The sequence below is a fragment of the Botryllus schlosseri genome, chromosome 13 (genome assembly GCF_051294905.1).
Source record: "Botryllus schlosseri isolate E-star chromosome 13, Bs_hap1, whole genome shotgun sequence".
In the NCBI taxonomy this organism is placed as follows: domain Eukaryota; kingdom Metazoa; phylum Chordata; class Ascidiacea; order Stolidobranchia; family Styelidae; genus Botryllus; species Botryllus schlosseri.
The window spans coordinates 16114438-16130020 of NC_137248.1; the positions used below are offsets into that span (position 1 = coordinate 16114438).

General features: G+C 40.6%; 2 protein-coding genes across 8 annotated transcripts in view; both read left to right on the plus strand.

Moving 5' to 3' along the window:
• Nucleotides 1-15583, plus strand: part of LOC145453215 (uncharacterized) — a 184652-nt gene that overhangs the window by 141364 nt on the left and 27705 nt on the right. The gene's annotated exons all lie outside the window — the stretch shown is intronic.
• On the plus strand, nt 3949-9534 carry LOC145454749 (uncharacterized). Of its 4 annotated transcripts, none has more exons than XR_013920218.1 (7): nt 3949-4070; nt 5238-5341; nt 5427-5525; nt 5577-5648; nt 5853-6190; nt 7749-7856; nt 9038-9534. XR_013920218.1 is itself a non-coding variant. In XM_080332734.1 (5 exons), exons 1-5 carry the CDS (start codon nt 4001-4003, stop codon nt 5944-5946), a joined length of 444 nt encoding a protein of 147 aa, XP_080188860.1. In that variant the 5' UTR covers nt 3949-4000; the 3' UTR covers nt 5947-7509. The 4 variants fall into 4 exon arrangements, 1 of the variants encoding a protein (XP_080188860.1); XR_013920217.1 differs by having other exon boundaries at nt 5848-6190; nt 9038-9533; XR_013920219.1 differs by lacking the exon at nt 5427-5525 and having other exon boundaries at nt 5848-6190.

Here is a 15583-nt window from a genome sequence, read left to right on the forward strand (position 1 = left end):
CTCCTGGCTACGCAATCAATAAGACCGTTGTGGTATGTGATCACGGCGTCGTACGCCTGTTCAGGTGTAAGATCATTTAATTTCAGAAGATTCACGATAAGGCCAAAGTTGTTTGCTGATTCCTTAGCCTCCGGTTGGTATCTGCGTAGTAATGCAAGCTTCGCTGTTTTGTAGCTGTTTATAGCCTTTGTGTTGATAGGAAATGTCATAGCGCGTTCCAAGACGTGTTGTTTGATATTGAGCATGAGGTAGCATGATTTAGCGTGATCTGTCGTTATGTTGTTCGCTTCAAATGTTAATTCAGCAACTGTGAAAAACGCGCTTGGTCTGTTTTCATCGAAGAGGTTGCGTTTTAGTTTGTTAACGACAACAGTCATTTCCCTGTTCTCAACTGCTTCGAGATCCTGAATCAATTCAGTATCTGTTTGTGATGGTGCAATTGGTGCTGAGACAACAGGTGGTTGTGCGACACTTGCTTGTGCTAAATGTGACTGAGGTACAGCTTGAGATGGTGCTGCGTTATGCCGTCTGCGGGAAGTAACGTTAGTGAAATCCGGCGTGTGTGACGTGCGCCCTGCCGATGTGTGTGGCTCGTCTAAATCGGGCTGTTCCTCATCTGATGTCTGACCGTCTGATTGGTCTTGTTCAGCATTTGTGTCGTCTGCTACATCCGTGTCGCGATTCATTAAAGTGTCCATGTTGTGTTTATGTGCCGCGTCGACGTGATCCTTAGCGGAACGGTCACTAGGTTCTTGTTTAATCTCGCTAGGCTGTCTGTCAGGTCGCCCCCCTACTACTTCGACCTTAGGTTTAGCGTCCTTAGGGCCTGCGCCAACTTTAGGGACGGAGGTAGGTGGTTTATTATGTTTGCCGCCACTAGCCATGAAAGAACTATTGCATGCACACTTCTAATTGATATGAAAGGTACACAATAATCACGAATATAATGAGGCGTAAAATAAGCACACAAGAAGCGAATTTGATCGTGAAATCTGCCGTAGCTATTGCAATGAAAGGGTTACCGGATGGTTGATGGTCCGGTACGGGTATAGTCCGTTGTTGCACGATATCGTTGTAGTCGTACGATATAAAGTTCGTTGTACTGTATAGACGTAATCCCTTGTTCACCGAGCACGTGGTACCATATAGTTGTTTCGTCCTGAAGTAGCAAAGTAGCGTAACCTGTGTATTGTAGGTAATTGCTGCGCTATACTTAACTTGACGTCAACTCTGTAGTAAGTTCTTGAACCAAGAGATTGCTCAATACAAGATTTATTCGTCGTTGATGTTTGTCGTAGGTAGCGTAAAATGAGTCTCATCTCGAGTCAACTAAACATGCGCTTATATAGACTCGTGATCACTGCAATCGGAAGTCTTATTCGTCTCCTAATATGGCGTGAAATACACAATATTGGATATTATCATATAGTCCCGCAAGCAGGTGCATCATATCTGTATCACAGCTGTATAATTTGCAACACTCTGCAACAGCTTCGCAAAGCCAGATCGAATGAGATCTCCTTGCGGTTAGTAGGTTTGGAGGTTGTCAGTTACCATATACTCCAACAGGATGTCTCTCGGTTACGAGATATACACATTTCAAGGTTGATCGATAACAGGGATCTGTTACAATATTCACTATAGCATGCTTAATGTGTAGTACGTGATTTAATTATAATAAGTTCTCCATGCTAATTATTGGTTGTTTGTTTGTTAACTTAAACCCTTAAGTTGCCGAGCAACTGCAACTTGCAAGTGTTCTCAAAGTCCTTAATGATGCTACGGAAACGAGGTGCGAATGTAAGCACAGACTATGCTGGATATGATATCCGAACTATGCTGGATACTATGCAGCATAGTATGTGATTACTGCTTACCTTTACACCTCTTTGCGGCGCGATCATTAAGGATTTCGACATATCATATCCATCATAGTCTGTCCTTACTTTTACTCCTATTTTTTGCGTCATCATTAAGGACTTCGACAATACTTGCAAGGGAATTCGATTTGCTGTAAGTGCCAAGCATAACCGGCTGATTGAGCCGATCCCTAGAGCATTCAAAACTTCAACTATATAGTACAACGTGAGCCCGATAAGATCACACAAATTTTAGTGTCATTGGTAAGCTCTATATTTGTATTAAATGACAATGGATCCCTTGTTAAACAGGAATTCGTTCGCCACTTGCATAAGCGCCTTTGAATTCCCTCGATGAAAACAAGGCATGATGGCTACAGCGCTTTCCTTCACAACAAAGCGGTCATGCTATGGAGTTTCTGTGAAGCAGCTGTTGTTTGTTCATCATGTATTTCGTACCTCAACATACCCTAGATCAGTGGTTCCCAACATTTTTGTCTTCATTCCCCACTTCAGATTTATTCCGAGCCTTCATACCCCACCACGACCGTAACAACACTTCGTCAGCCCCCCCTAAAAAAACGTTGGTCTTAGGCACCCCAGAACCCCCTCCCCCCGAGCCTGTACGCCTTTCCCCGCTATTTATCAGCTACATTGGGTCTACCGTTTAGTACGTGGCCTTATTTCGACTAAACGCGCGAGGCCCGAAAATTTTATATAATTCATGTTTGAATCAGTCAATATAGTCGGGAATTGCATATAATTTGCTATCATTTTTTTTATCCCCTCGCTGGTCACGTAATCAGATTTACCGGTAGAGCTGAGTGAGGTGTGTTGGAAAAAGTACGACCCCTAAATAAGAATTAAACATCTTCGGGCGGACCCATTGGTATATTGACTTCGTTACATTATGCTATTTTGTGACCGCTCCTATATCTGCTATGTCAAAAGATATGGAAATCGCCCAAACTAAAAGGCACACACGATTTCAAATTGGTATTGCTTTACCGACAAATAAAGTTTCCTTCCGGGATGGCATTTGTCCTGTGGGGTTCAGATTGCCAGGACAGGAACATTCGGCGGCAACCATTTAGCCGCCTATGGACAATTAAACATATATGTAGACCTATATATATTATACAGGGGCATTCCTTCTCGGCAATGGTCTTCTCGCTGCTGATCGTTCTGCCACACTTCTCGGAGTCGCATGTTACATGGCCTATAACTTTCATATGTCTTGGTGCATCGTGGGGCAGTAATGGCCGACGCCGAAGTCTCCATTTAAATAGCTGGTTCGTGGTACAGAACTTGAATATACCTTTCAATACAACATCCATTGTAGCAGAATATTTATTAAACTGGAAGACTTTTCGTTTGCCTCTTTTCAAGAGATAGCGGCACCCTAAAGGGATTTAAACAGATTTAAAAGCAAAACCAAAAAGTCAAAGTATGACGCAACAATCGGTAACTCTAGAAAAGAGGCATCCAAAAAGTCTTCGAGTTTAATAAATATTCTGCTACAATGGATGTTGTATTGAAACTCTCCATTTCTATAAAATCTACGTATTTTCGTGGGGGAACGGGTACCCAATAATGAACATGTTCGCCCATATTTAATCGAGCACGCAGATTGAAAAAGTGGCATAAATTTATTACTCTATAATTTATGCTAGTTCACGAAATAATTTTTTGCCCCTTCGAGTTCGCACCCTACAAACCGTTGAGGTTTTTTTGGTGCGACACTCACGGTCCTGTTCCCCACTACCCAATACTTTTGTCATCACAGAGCAGCCATTTGCTGGTTTGACTACACTCTAAATTCCAAGCGTTAGATTAAAACACGAAATGACTTTTTTCCCTCTCTCGAGTTGCGTGATATTGAAGTAAACACCGTTCAAGCGAGAGAGCGAGGTCTGTTTTCGCGGGAGTGACATATATCGTGCTCATTCCTCATTTTCCTCTTATCTCTCAACATAAACTCACAAACGAAATCGGTATCACGCGCTCGATGGTGTGTCGGGCGCGGGAATTCAGAGAGCGTTGATCGCACATTCTGTCGCATTTATCACGAGTGTCAAGTTGCGAGTCTTCTACGTGCCAAGTGTCGAGTCGAGTGCGAGTATTATTAGTGATCGTTCGTGATGGATTACGAATTAGCTGAATTCTTATTGGGAGACGGCATAGAACAAAGACATGTCGACGTATTGAAAGGTAAGTGTTAAGAATATCCATTACCTGAATCAAAGCTATAAGAGAGGTCATCTTTACTACCGATATGCCAAAGTGCTGTCTTCCATATCAAGAACTCGACTGTTATTCATTAACGTGCAGTAACGCATTTTGGTTCATTGTAAGCTTTCAGATGCAGATATAATACAGCACGACAACACAGCAGCACATGACCCCGTTTTTTGTAGCAATCGGCAGAATGCAAAATTGTACAGTAAAAACTGGCTTAAGCTCCTGGCAAAAACAGTGTAGTATGGTATGATAATCCTTTACATTAGAAGATAACATCATGAAAAAATTACTAATATTGACGGCAGACGAAGTACAGCGGCGCCCTATCGAGTTGGTTATTCTGGCTCAAGCAGCTTTACTGTTGCGAATAAACTATTCATAAACTGAGTGATTCTGGGCCTACTGATGTTTTGTCATCCAATGTCAACTTGTTGAGTACCATTTCTGCAGATACATTCATCCTCAGATGCACTGTGCTTGTTGCAAACAAAGGAAGCAAGAAAAACTTTTTATGAGGAACATTTTGGTCTTATTGAACCTGAAAGTGTCGAATTTGGGAGATGGTTTAAAAATATTCCAACTCGAGATGGTTATATGCTCCAGACTGCTTCTGGATACTGCTACTTTGTACCTTTTATGCATCAGTTGGAAGCACTGTTAAATGTCACTGCCGAATCTCTCATTTCGAAGCCTACTCCATTTCACGGGTGTCATACCATGACAGACTGCTTACATGGAGATTATCTTAAAAGTCATCTTGGGATAGCCAGTCACCCTGACTGCCTGCTATTCTCCCTTTATTTTGATGAATTTGAAATAGTTAATCCAATCGGATCCCACCGTAAAAAACACAAAATATCGGCATAATATTACTGGTCGCTTCAATGTTCTGTATTTTGAGTCCGAATTCAATGCATTTGCCGTAGAAAGTTGTTGTTGAGTTTTGTAAAAGTTTCCGACTTAACCTATCCGTGGCCACAAATTAGTCACAAAATTGGTGACATTCAGTATATTATAACCAAGTGTGCTGATCAGGTGTGGTGTCTTTACAGGTAGTCCTGCTAAAGCTAGTAGAGTATTTGCTCAACATGCCATACGTTTGGAAGTGAAATGTATATTTGTATTTTGTTTTCTCAGAAAATGAAGTATGTAGCATGGTTTTCGGCTTGCTGGCTGATGAGGATTTCGTTAAAATGGATTTTAAAGTTGGCTTGATGTGCCGTTTGATTGCCCTGAGAGATGTGAGTACGTTTTTTCCGCATTCGTAGCTATGAATTTCCCATTGTGGAAAGAGAGCGATTTGCATCATCTAATCCTGTCTTGCAGAAGTGGTTGAGGTCGATCAAACACAGTGGGACCGATTTAGTGCTGCATGTACCTGCTCAGAATAATGATTTCGAAAATCCAGTGACATCTACTCCTGATGTGCGTAGAACTTATTATAGGCAATATTTCATGCACTGCTATATTTTACAGCAAATTGAACCCATGAAGATGCAAGCAGATTATATTACGGAGGACTCACCTGCATCAAAGACTGACGTTTTGGTATGAACATTTACATTACTATAATCTACCAATCAGTGTTGGGTCATTTTGAGTCATTGTACATTTTGACTCGAGTCAAGTCAAGTCAATCGATTCTCGAAGGTGACTCGTGTCAAGTCAAGTCACCCGATTTTTGGACCTCGAGTCATCCCAACACTGCTACCAATACGCATAAATTGAGTATGATATTTCATTTTAGGACAGAGATGTTCAAACGATTCCAGACGATAGTGAGCTGGGAATCGCTCCTGTTTCAGACGATAGTGAGCTAGGAATTGCTTCAATTCCAGAAGATTGATAGTCTCCTGGGAATTGCTCATGCCCAAAAGAGATTTACATTACCGAAACTCAATGCCCGTGTTGCATCCGCATTGCAACATCAAAAGGCTGGACATTTACTAAATGTCGTGGTGGAAGAATGCGGATACCACATCCGAGCACACGGTGATATGACATCCAAAAGAGCATATACCGAATTCTCCAGGCATCTTTGCGAAAAGTATCCATGCCTGCAATATGATGGAGTTGGGTGCCCTCACTGGGTAAGTGTTCATTGCATGTTTTTCGGCCTATGATCATGCAACGACTTTCTCAATTACAGTCATTACATATATCAATACCGGGATTAACCTACACCGCTCAAATACTCTGATATCAGATATATCTTCAGTACATTTTAAAATATACTACATAAAATTGTGGCACGTCAAAGGTCCACTAGCTGCAATATTATAACCCGACAGTTTTACGATGTCATGATGCATCCTCTCGCATAATGTCGATAACTTATTAATTTGAAAAAATTATGGCCGGCACAAAAACAATTTTATTCAAATATTTGGAAATGTGATTTTTTCCTGTGTCAAGCGTGAATAATACAATAGTAAATTACATTGCCATGAGGTCTGTGGATTGCCTGTCTGCAAGGTCACGTCAAATAAGATCTACTTTGAACTTATACATTGAATATCTCTATTATTGATACTGCGGCCCGCGGCATCATTAAAAACTAGGAATTGGCCCGCGAGCACATTTGAGTTTGAGACCACGGCTCTATAGGGCATGGGTGTCAAACTCAACTGGTGTCTCGGGCCGGATTCAAACCTTCAGATTGCTCGCGGGCTACACCAGATGAATGATTTTTATACATAGCCGCGAAATTCATGTCATTGTTTTCACGTGTATACTTTATCAAATCATCTAAGCCAGTGGTTCCCGACTTTTCTCTGTGTCAGGCCCAAATTGGCATTGTTCCGATCGATCGACGCCATTGGCCGCGAGCTATAGGACTATATCAGAGTTGTAACCAAGTCACAAGGCCCTGAGTCACAAGTGAATCTCACTTTTATAGTTCAGACTCGAGTCAAGTCCGAGTCGAAGTCATCAAGCAGAGATTCGTGTCCGAGTCATGGTATTATGACTCGAGTCCAAGTCATTGTGTTGACTGCTCAGATTCCAGTTAAAGTCTTGTCGAACCCACTTTTTATAACCCTGTTTAGGGATATCGAATGGTTCGCATTTGTAATATACTAATTTTCCTCACTTTTAGCAGTTTCTGGTCTCATTTTCAAGTACCGGTACCAATAGACGAAATGCCAATGGGGTGGTTACTTCACTTTTCTTCGAAATTACAATGAAATGTCGGTCTTGGCGTCTGAGTCTCGAGTCATATGACTTCGTTCGAGTTATACCCAAAGACCTGAGTCCAAGTCGAGTCAATACACAGATTGACTCGAGTCGATTTATTTACGTATTTTGAGAAAATGACTTGAGTCAAGTCGAGTAATCAGAAAATCGACCCGAGTCGTTACAACCCTTACTATATGCTGCTTCTGCCGGTTAAGCAGTACCTATCTTGGCGTATTCAGCAGTGAGTCACGTGTTGCACAAGTATCGGTAGATAAGTTATCAATACCTATGTCTATCTATAGCTACTGCTCGCTCAACTGGAAAGTTAGAGCACGTTGCATTGACACAGCAGTGACGTAACGTTAGCAGTCTACTCTACAACTTTCCTGCAATCCTAATTTAAAACTCCAGACCTCGAGCCAAGCAAGAGTATTTTATAAATATAAATTTTGTTTGAATAATGTTTTCCAGGGAGAAGATGAAAGCAAAGAAATCAAAAGTCCGCTATTTCTTCAGAAACAATTGACTGACTTGCGATTAAGATCAAAGTCAACGTTGCTGGCTATCGACGCAAAACAGGTATAATTCTATATAGGTCGCAGGTGACCAAACAGTTACCCACAATGTGTAGCAGCCGCATGTATTCTGCGAGAAGGTTTTGTGTGCATGGCCAGCGAGGTATAATTACTGATAACATCAGGTGAAATTGTAAGACCAACCAAAATTTGATCAGCCTGACTGCGAAATTTGATAATGAATAAAACATCAGTTCTGACGTATTGGTGTACCCAGGGCCAGCCTCATTTACCGCAGATCTTGGTATATTCGTAGCAGATTTATTTAAACTTGAAATTTTTATAAGCAGTTCGCATGATTTATTGTCACTTGATTTATTGCATTCAGTCTTTCAGCCCCCTTCTTCTCGTTAGCACAACACCGTGCTCACTTGCATGGACCAGGGGCATGGTTACCACAAAAGAAGTAACTTTGATAAAGAGGTTTAGATACAAGAAGTATTATGATCATAATCTTCATTTTAGTTTGAACTATATATGAGCTGCGTACAATAACGGATCACGTTTTTCAGCGACTAATGAATCGATATTGGGACTAGTCATGCATGCTAATAGCTGAAAGAATATTCCATTCTAAAGATTGATCTTGTGGGAAAGCCCTAGGCCATTTTCTAGGCGTCTCAGTCTTGGCATCAGTGGTCCAAGTATATAGTCATCGTCAGCCTGCCAAGTTTCAGGGTGCATTTTTGCGACTATAACATGCTAGTCATGGATTTGCTAGCAAGAAAATTTGTTCTAAACCCCAACAAAACCTCTCTGATAAGCAATATCAGCAAGCTATTGGAAAATTGACGATTAAAATGAGTTTGCACAGTAGAATATTTCATCTCAGACAGCCATCTGTAAGTTTTAATAATTATGGAGTAAACCTGCTTTGTGAATTATCTTTGCAAAAAAAAATGATATTAAATTATTATCAATTTTGCAAATTTGGAGGATTCGCAAAACCCTGGATTTGCTTTGTGGATCCCGGTTGAGAACCACTGTTATATAGAAATGATTGAAACTACTTCGATACAAACGTTATTCTGAGCGTGCCCTTTTGAGCTTTGTGGATTGAAGTCGGAGCTAAGAGTGTTCTTTTTTATTCTTGCTCAGCAGTCCCTTGAGCAGTCGTGCTTCGACAATGGTGGTCATTATTTGATATGCTGACTATATGATTTATATGTATTCGTATTATTTCAGGCGCATGATGCTGAAGTTGCATGCTTGAAATTGGATCCACCACACCTACTGATCGTCCGCCACGAGTTGGGCGTACATCAAGGATGGGCATTGGTTGACAATACCTCTATCATGCACAAAAGGGCAAGGAATCCTAGGCATGGTCATTGACCTCATGTCTTGTAACTATGTCTGGGACCTTGGATACCCTAAAACGTTTATGGACCTTGGATTTCTACAAAAGATGATTGAAAATTACTTCGTGATATGACAAAAAGGGGGCGCCTGTTGCCTGACATTTGAGCATGGGACAGTATTTACGGTGCATGCAGCATAATAACCATATTTTGCAATAAAATTTGTTATCATTTCAAGCTCTGTGTCATTTTTCAGCATGCCGGCGTAGCTATTTTCATTTCGAGCTCTACGTCGGTATTTAACGCATAGGCGTTTTAACTAAAACGTAAAAGTGTGAAACGCAATATGAGACACAATCGGACAGTTAAAAGGGGCTCACTTTTGGCGTTTAATTTTCCGTCTCGTAAACGCTTTTGAAATTTAGAGTGTAATAGGCCTACACAAGACATAAAACTACTCCAGTACTCAAGACAATCGCCTATAACTGCAACATAAAACGTATTGTGAACCGATACCGGTAGTAACGCTCAAAATTTCGCGAAAGCGTTATTTCACGTCAAACTAGTTGTGCTGGATGCGTTTGTGACGCCATCATTGGTCATCCAGAGTTAAATATGAGGTTTTGTAAACAACACAATATAATTTTCGATACATACATTCCAGAGCAGTTAACTGGTGACAGTAAATGTGCATGTGTCTCCGTAAATATGTAGACTGTCTTATACATAATTTTGAGCAAATGCGTCTATTCCCCACCAGAAACCATTGAATTCCCCACCAGTGGGGAATTCCCCACCGTTTGGGAACCACTGCCCTAGATTAATCATAAATCATCATCTGCCAACCTACCTATAATGCACTTTCAGAATCGCCGCCGGTAGTAGACTCCTTGAACACCTAATCAGCAAGCTGCTGCTGTCGTGATCATTGAAGCATAGCCTATTTGCCAATCAAGAGCCGTGGTTTCGTGATTACTAGTCTTCTCGCCGTTCTATAGTCGGAGACACGCCCATTCTTCGGCAGCTACTTTCAAACGCTTTGCACGAAATCTTAACGACTTTCCAGTGAGCATCTTTTCTGACCAATTGTTGTTTTTTATCAATAATTTATGGATTAAGACTTTACAACGGCGCACGTTAAAGATTTTCCAAAGTATGGACAGCCCTATTGGTCAGTGTAATCATTTGTTCGGTATCCGCCATAAGATGATTAAAATCCCGACTTGACCTGACCCTAGTACCTACAGTACAATGTCACTAGTTGACACAGTCTCAAGGTTATTCGTGACTCGGAGAAAAATTTACGAGGTAATTCACGGTCATTGAATACTCCACTTCCATATGCATCCTAGACCTCTGAGTCACATTCAGCAGTTTCACTTCTTCATTTTCGAAAACGTTACTTCAGTAAGCAGCGATATAACCGAATAGACAATCAAAACATCTTGGTAACTGCTGTCATAATTGCCGTAACTAGCAATATAATAGCATGACGAATGAAGTATCGGAAATTGGAAAGAATGAATGCTGATTCGTGTTAATTTCTGCAAGCTGGATCAGGTATTATTATTAATATTATCATCACACAACGATAGTTGCGCTCATCGCCTTTTCAGGCCTTGTGCGCCACGACAGTGCGTTTCCTAAATTTCATTGTCATTGCTTCGGGACTCGAGGACGTCTTTTTCTTGCACGCGTACTCCAATTCTTTATTCTCTCTCGCATTGGTGCGTCCAATTTCTGGTCTCTGCTGCCGAATTTTGAGCTTGGCTCATTCTACCTCTGGACTTTTAAAGACTCTGCGCTAACAGCGGGATCGGCGATGAGGAGCCCAGGTTAACCTCCTATTAGGACTTTTACCAGGGGTAGCCCGTGGGTTGATTCTCAAAATTACGTATATTTCAAAAAATATATTGCCAAAACCAAATAAGCAAAATTTGTTAAGTCAGACCGCAAAATTCGGGATTTTTATGGCTTAAACATCAGTTTTGACGCATTTCAGGGCTCTGCACAACCCCTAATAGCAACGTCTGTCTAGATCAGGGGTGTCAAACACACGGCCTGCAACGCAATTATGAGTCGAGGTATTTAACAACTGTTGAAATATTCAGTAATAAATACTTTCATAAATCAATTAAATACGGCATTCAACGAAACTTGAATCACGATTAAATAATAAGGAAGCAAATTCCAACTTATGCGTTCACAGGTAAATATATTCTATTCCTTGCAACTCATACGCAGAACTAACGCCAGATTACGATTCAGTGTTGTGATGAAGTCACTACCTTCGAGTCACAAGTCATTTCGAGTCATTGCACATTTTAACTCGAGTCAAGTAAAGTCAATCGATTTCCGAAGTTGACTCGAGTCAAGTCAAGTCACTCGATTTTTGGAGATGACTTGAGTCAAGTCAATTCAAGTCACGTCACAATTCAAGTCAAGTTGTCTTTTCGAAGTACGAGGTATGATTAAGTCATTGCATTCGTCATCCAGGACCGAGTATAAAATAAAATAGACATGAAAAAATGCGTTGTATATCTCATGCATGCGTAGAATTGCTAAACTACGTAAGCAACTGTGTACCCATCGTCTATAATTTTCCTTCAAAATTTAAAATAGAAGACTAAACTGCAGATAGTTTAAACGAATTGATATGATATAAAACCCAATTTCATAGCCATTTGATTCAATTTGGGCCTGTGCCCAAGGTTGACGAGTAATATAAACTATTGTTATTGTTATTGGTTGTGGTATTCATGGTGTTTGTCAACTACGTTGGTCATTTACATTATGCCTATATTTCTTATTTTTGATTCCGTATCTGCCGACTTGTAGCACGGCCCACTTCTAGGCTTTTTGTAAAACACCGCTTACGCGGATGAGATGGCGAGGAGGAGCCTAGACAAACCTCCAACACTTAAGTAGGAATTCTGGAGTCGACCTCGGTCAAACTCGAACCCACAACCCATTGGTGTTGTAGCAGCGGATTATACTACTACGCTATCTCGCCACTAATATAAACTATATTCGAATTCAATTTAAATCACACAAGAGGTTTGGTTAAGGTGAGCACCTGCCACCAATGACCATGACTAGTCTATAGATCAGAAAAAATACTTTACCATCATATTACTACTACTACCGTTATTTCGAGAACGTACGGTAAATTCCAATCAATTCGTTGCAGTCAATTTATTCGTGATAGAATAATGGAGGTTCAGTAAAACGCAAAATCATTGAATGAATGAAATTGGTCGCTCTCACAGGTCACCCCAGCGTATCGAAAAAAATCCGAACATATGAAAGATACAGCGATTTTAATCAACACGGATTACGTGATGACTTGAATTCGACTCGTAAATGTTGCTCCGAGTCACGAATCCACATTTATGAAACACCGACTTAAGTCAAGTCATATTTACAAGGGAACTCGAGTCAAGTCAAGTCATAACAATAGGGTGAATCGAGTCAAACTCCAGTCAAGTCATGACTCGAGTCACCCCAACACTGTTGCGATGTTAGACAAAGAACGAATGGAAATATCCCAGCTCATATCGTCGTTAGAACAGTGGCTTCTAACTATGACCAGAAATATAATGCGACATAGTATTATGTATTTATGCTTGATAATAAAGAATTCAAGACAAAACATGGATATTCATTTCGAGGGAACATCTTGGAGTCACGACAGTGACCGGACTGCAAACATAAAAATTACTTACTTTGTTCTGAACGGTTTCTGCGTGCCGGCGCTTTATTCCCAATGCATGAATTGAAAATCTCACAATGATGTACGTTGTCGGATCCTCGAAATTCTCCGTCCCATAGATCCGGGCAGTGCCGCCGGATGATCCTACGGATCTCGTGTTTCGATACTACCGGTGAATCCTGGTCGATAATGGACGACGAGGCAGAGGCTGTTTCCGATATCTTGTCGGCTTTCTCGTTTCCGCTGATCCTGGCGTGCCCGGAATCAACAAAAATGTCACATCGATCCTTCGTTGTCATAAATCGAGAAGAGATGACAGAATTCCATCAAACAGTCTTCGGGAGGGCTTGCCTAAAACTGCACTGTGATGTTGGCGTTTAAGCCATTCTATGCACGAATTGAGTATTGGTCATCTCAGACATTCGATTTAACAGTACGTTTAAGTTGGAATCAGCGCAGCAATCCCAATAAAAATAAAATAGAAGGAAATTCACCGCATGTGTTTTCACGGAATCCAATATTATATGAACAATTGTATCTACCACAAATTCAACTATGTTCGATAATGTCCCGATGTTTCCTTACTAATACATAAATTCATGAATATTTATGATCGCTGCGTCTTCGTTTCATTTCAGAAGTCTAATGTGTAAAACTTATTAAAGTTCCTCGTCATTTACGCCGAGGAATAAATACTGCGATTTGAGAATTTTTGCTTCATTTTGAAGAAGATATCCCAGAATTCAATATGCTTCTGATTTATAGTGCTGCTCCCTTGGAATGCATAGTGTACTAGTAACAACGCAAATTGAAAACGTCACAATAGTACAACAATTCGTTGAAAAATCAGAGTATTTGTAATTTGTTTAAACCAACATCAAACGTCCCAGCCCTGTCATTGATTATTATATGTATATTCCATTTCGATCACGAAGTCGGGAAAACGAGACATTCATCGTTTTCTTGCACTCTGCGAGCTATCGCATAGCCACAGGCAACGCAGAAAATATTATTTCAGGTAGGCGTCTGGTAATGTGCGGATGTGTCAGAAATAATGGTCGGTAGCATTCACGTATAACGATTAGAGAGTCGGTAATTCAAGTTACCGATTTTATTCATTACCAGGCACATATCAACCTTTTTAACATAATAAATACCTAATTGAAATTATGGAAGGTAATTCGAACTTGGGTGAGTATATTCACCTTGCCAATGTGATGCGCTGTATGCGATGTAAAAGTATATTTCAACTGGTCGTGATATCTTAGAATCAAAATCATCAGAGGGATTGCAGCAGCCGCAGGGAAATGGTTAAAGGCTGGGTGAATCATCCCATCCAACCCCCACGGGTCAAAATGATTTTGCCATGAGAGGCGATATATCAAGATCCACCAATGTCAATATTGGTAGAACAGATGGGTTTGAAATTATGGATGCTATCTACCGATCTACCGATAATGATAGCATAATGATGAAGCATACGGCTTTTTGATCGATAGGTCATGGGTTTGATTACCGGCCGGGTCAGACCAAAGACCTGATTAGCAACACTGGTATCCATGACTTCCTCGCTTGGCGCTCAAGAATTGCTGGGGGTAGCATGAAGGGGTGGTGCAAGACTTAGAAAGCCCTACAAGCTATATTTGCAGCTTCCTTGTCTAAGCGGCATATGCTTATCATGAGCTCATGGTATGCATATGCACAGATCATGTGTGTGTTGATCACGAGTCCGTGTATATTCCACTCTCTCTCTCTCTCTCTCTCTCTACGTCCATTCCTTTTCTAGTGGTTAATTGAGCCGAAGAGACTTTTTTAGCAAAATATGTTCCCGGCATTGCCGATCACTTAATTGTAAAAGCAAATAATAAAGAGCAGTCACTAGTAAATAAAACGAAATCAAAGATGTATTCCAGATGAATGGGCAAACTATAACGTAGCCCTCATCGTCGTTTCCTGTTTTTTATTTAAATGAGGGATAGGGTATCGCATGAATATACTGTTTGCCTTTTTGCACGATTGGATATGAATTGAAGGAATAATTCTTGTGATCGTAAAAATGCTTGTTAATTGGAACAATGCACTCTGAAAACGGCGGTGTAATCGCATCAGGGTCAGGAAACCTTTAGTTCGGTGCTTGGGTCGGCAAGAAGAGTATCAAATCATGCGTTTGATTGTTGCGTGAACAGAACAAGAGTCATAATGAGAGTAATATATAGGCTACAATATCCAATGCAAAATATTAATTTAAAGTGTTTGCCCATCTCCAGAAAGGTCCTTTTTTAATTCATATTCCGTGGACGTTGAACGGTGGCAAAATCTAGGAAAACTCGAAAAGCACAGTACAGTCGTCGGCGATAAAAGAAAGAAGTATTCTAGCACTAGAACGAACAAGTGGCTTTTTTGACGCATTTTCATTTTTGAAGAGCTGGCATTCAGTCAAATCCTACGCTGTTCAGCTAAAACTTTTATTTATTTTATGTAGGCCACCTTACCTATGATTTTCATCCCTCATCTAGTACAAATAAAACAGTTATACACAGAACTACCTAGACCTACCGAGTAGCATTTTTGACGCATTACAGTTTTTCTACCTTAAGGCTTCGCAGTTTCATATTCTTGAAAGTGGCTATGTATCTGCTGAACGCAGAAAAGTAGTTTGTAACAACAGAACTTTGTTAATATCGACTTGGTGTAACTGTGTTAGCAACAACATCCCTT

What these genes read in the sequence shown, in the direction of transcription:
- LOC145454749 (XM_080332734.1), top strand. Translation starts at nt 4,001, where the DNA reads ATGGATTACGAATTAGCTGAATTCTTATTGGGAGACGGCATAGAACAA. An exon ending in ACATGTCGACGTATTGAAAG is followed by an intron (nt 4,071 to 5,237) that starts GTAAGTGTTAAG and finishes TTGTTTTCTCAG; the next exon opens with AAAATGAAGTATGTAGCATG. An exon ending in CATCAAAGACTGACGTTTTG is followed by an intron (nt 5,649 to 5,847) that starts GTATGAACATTT and finishes ATTTCATTTTAG; the next exon opens with GACAGAGATGTTCAAACGAT.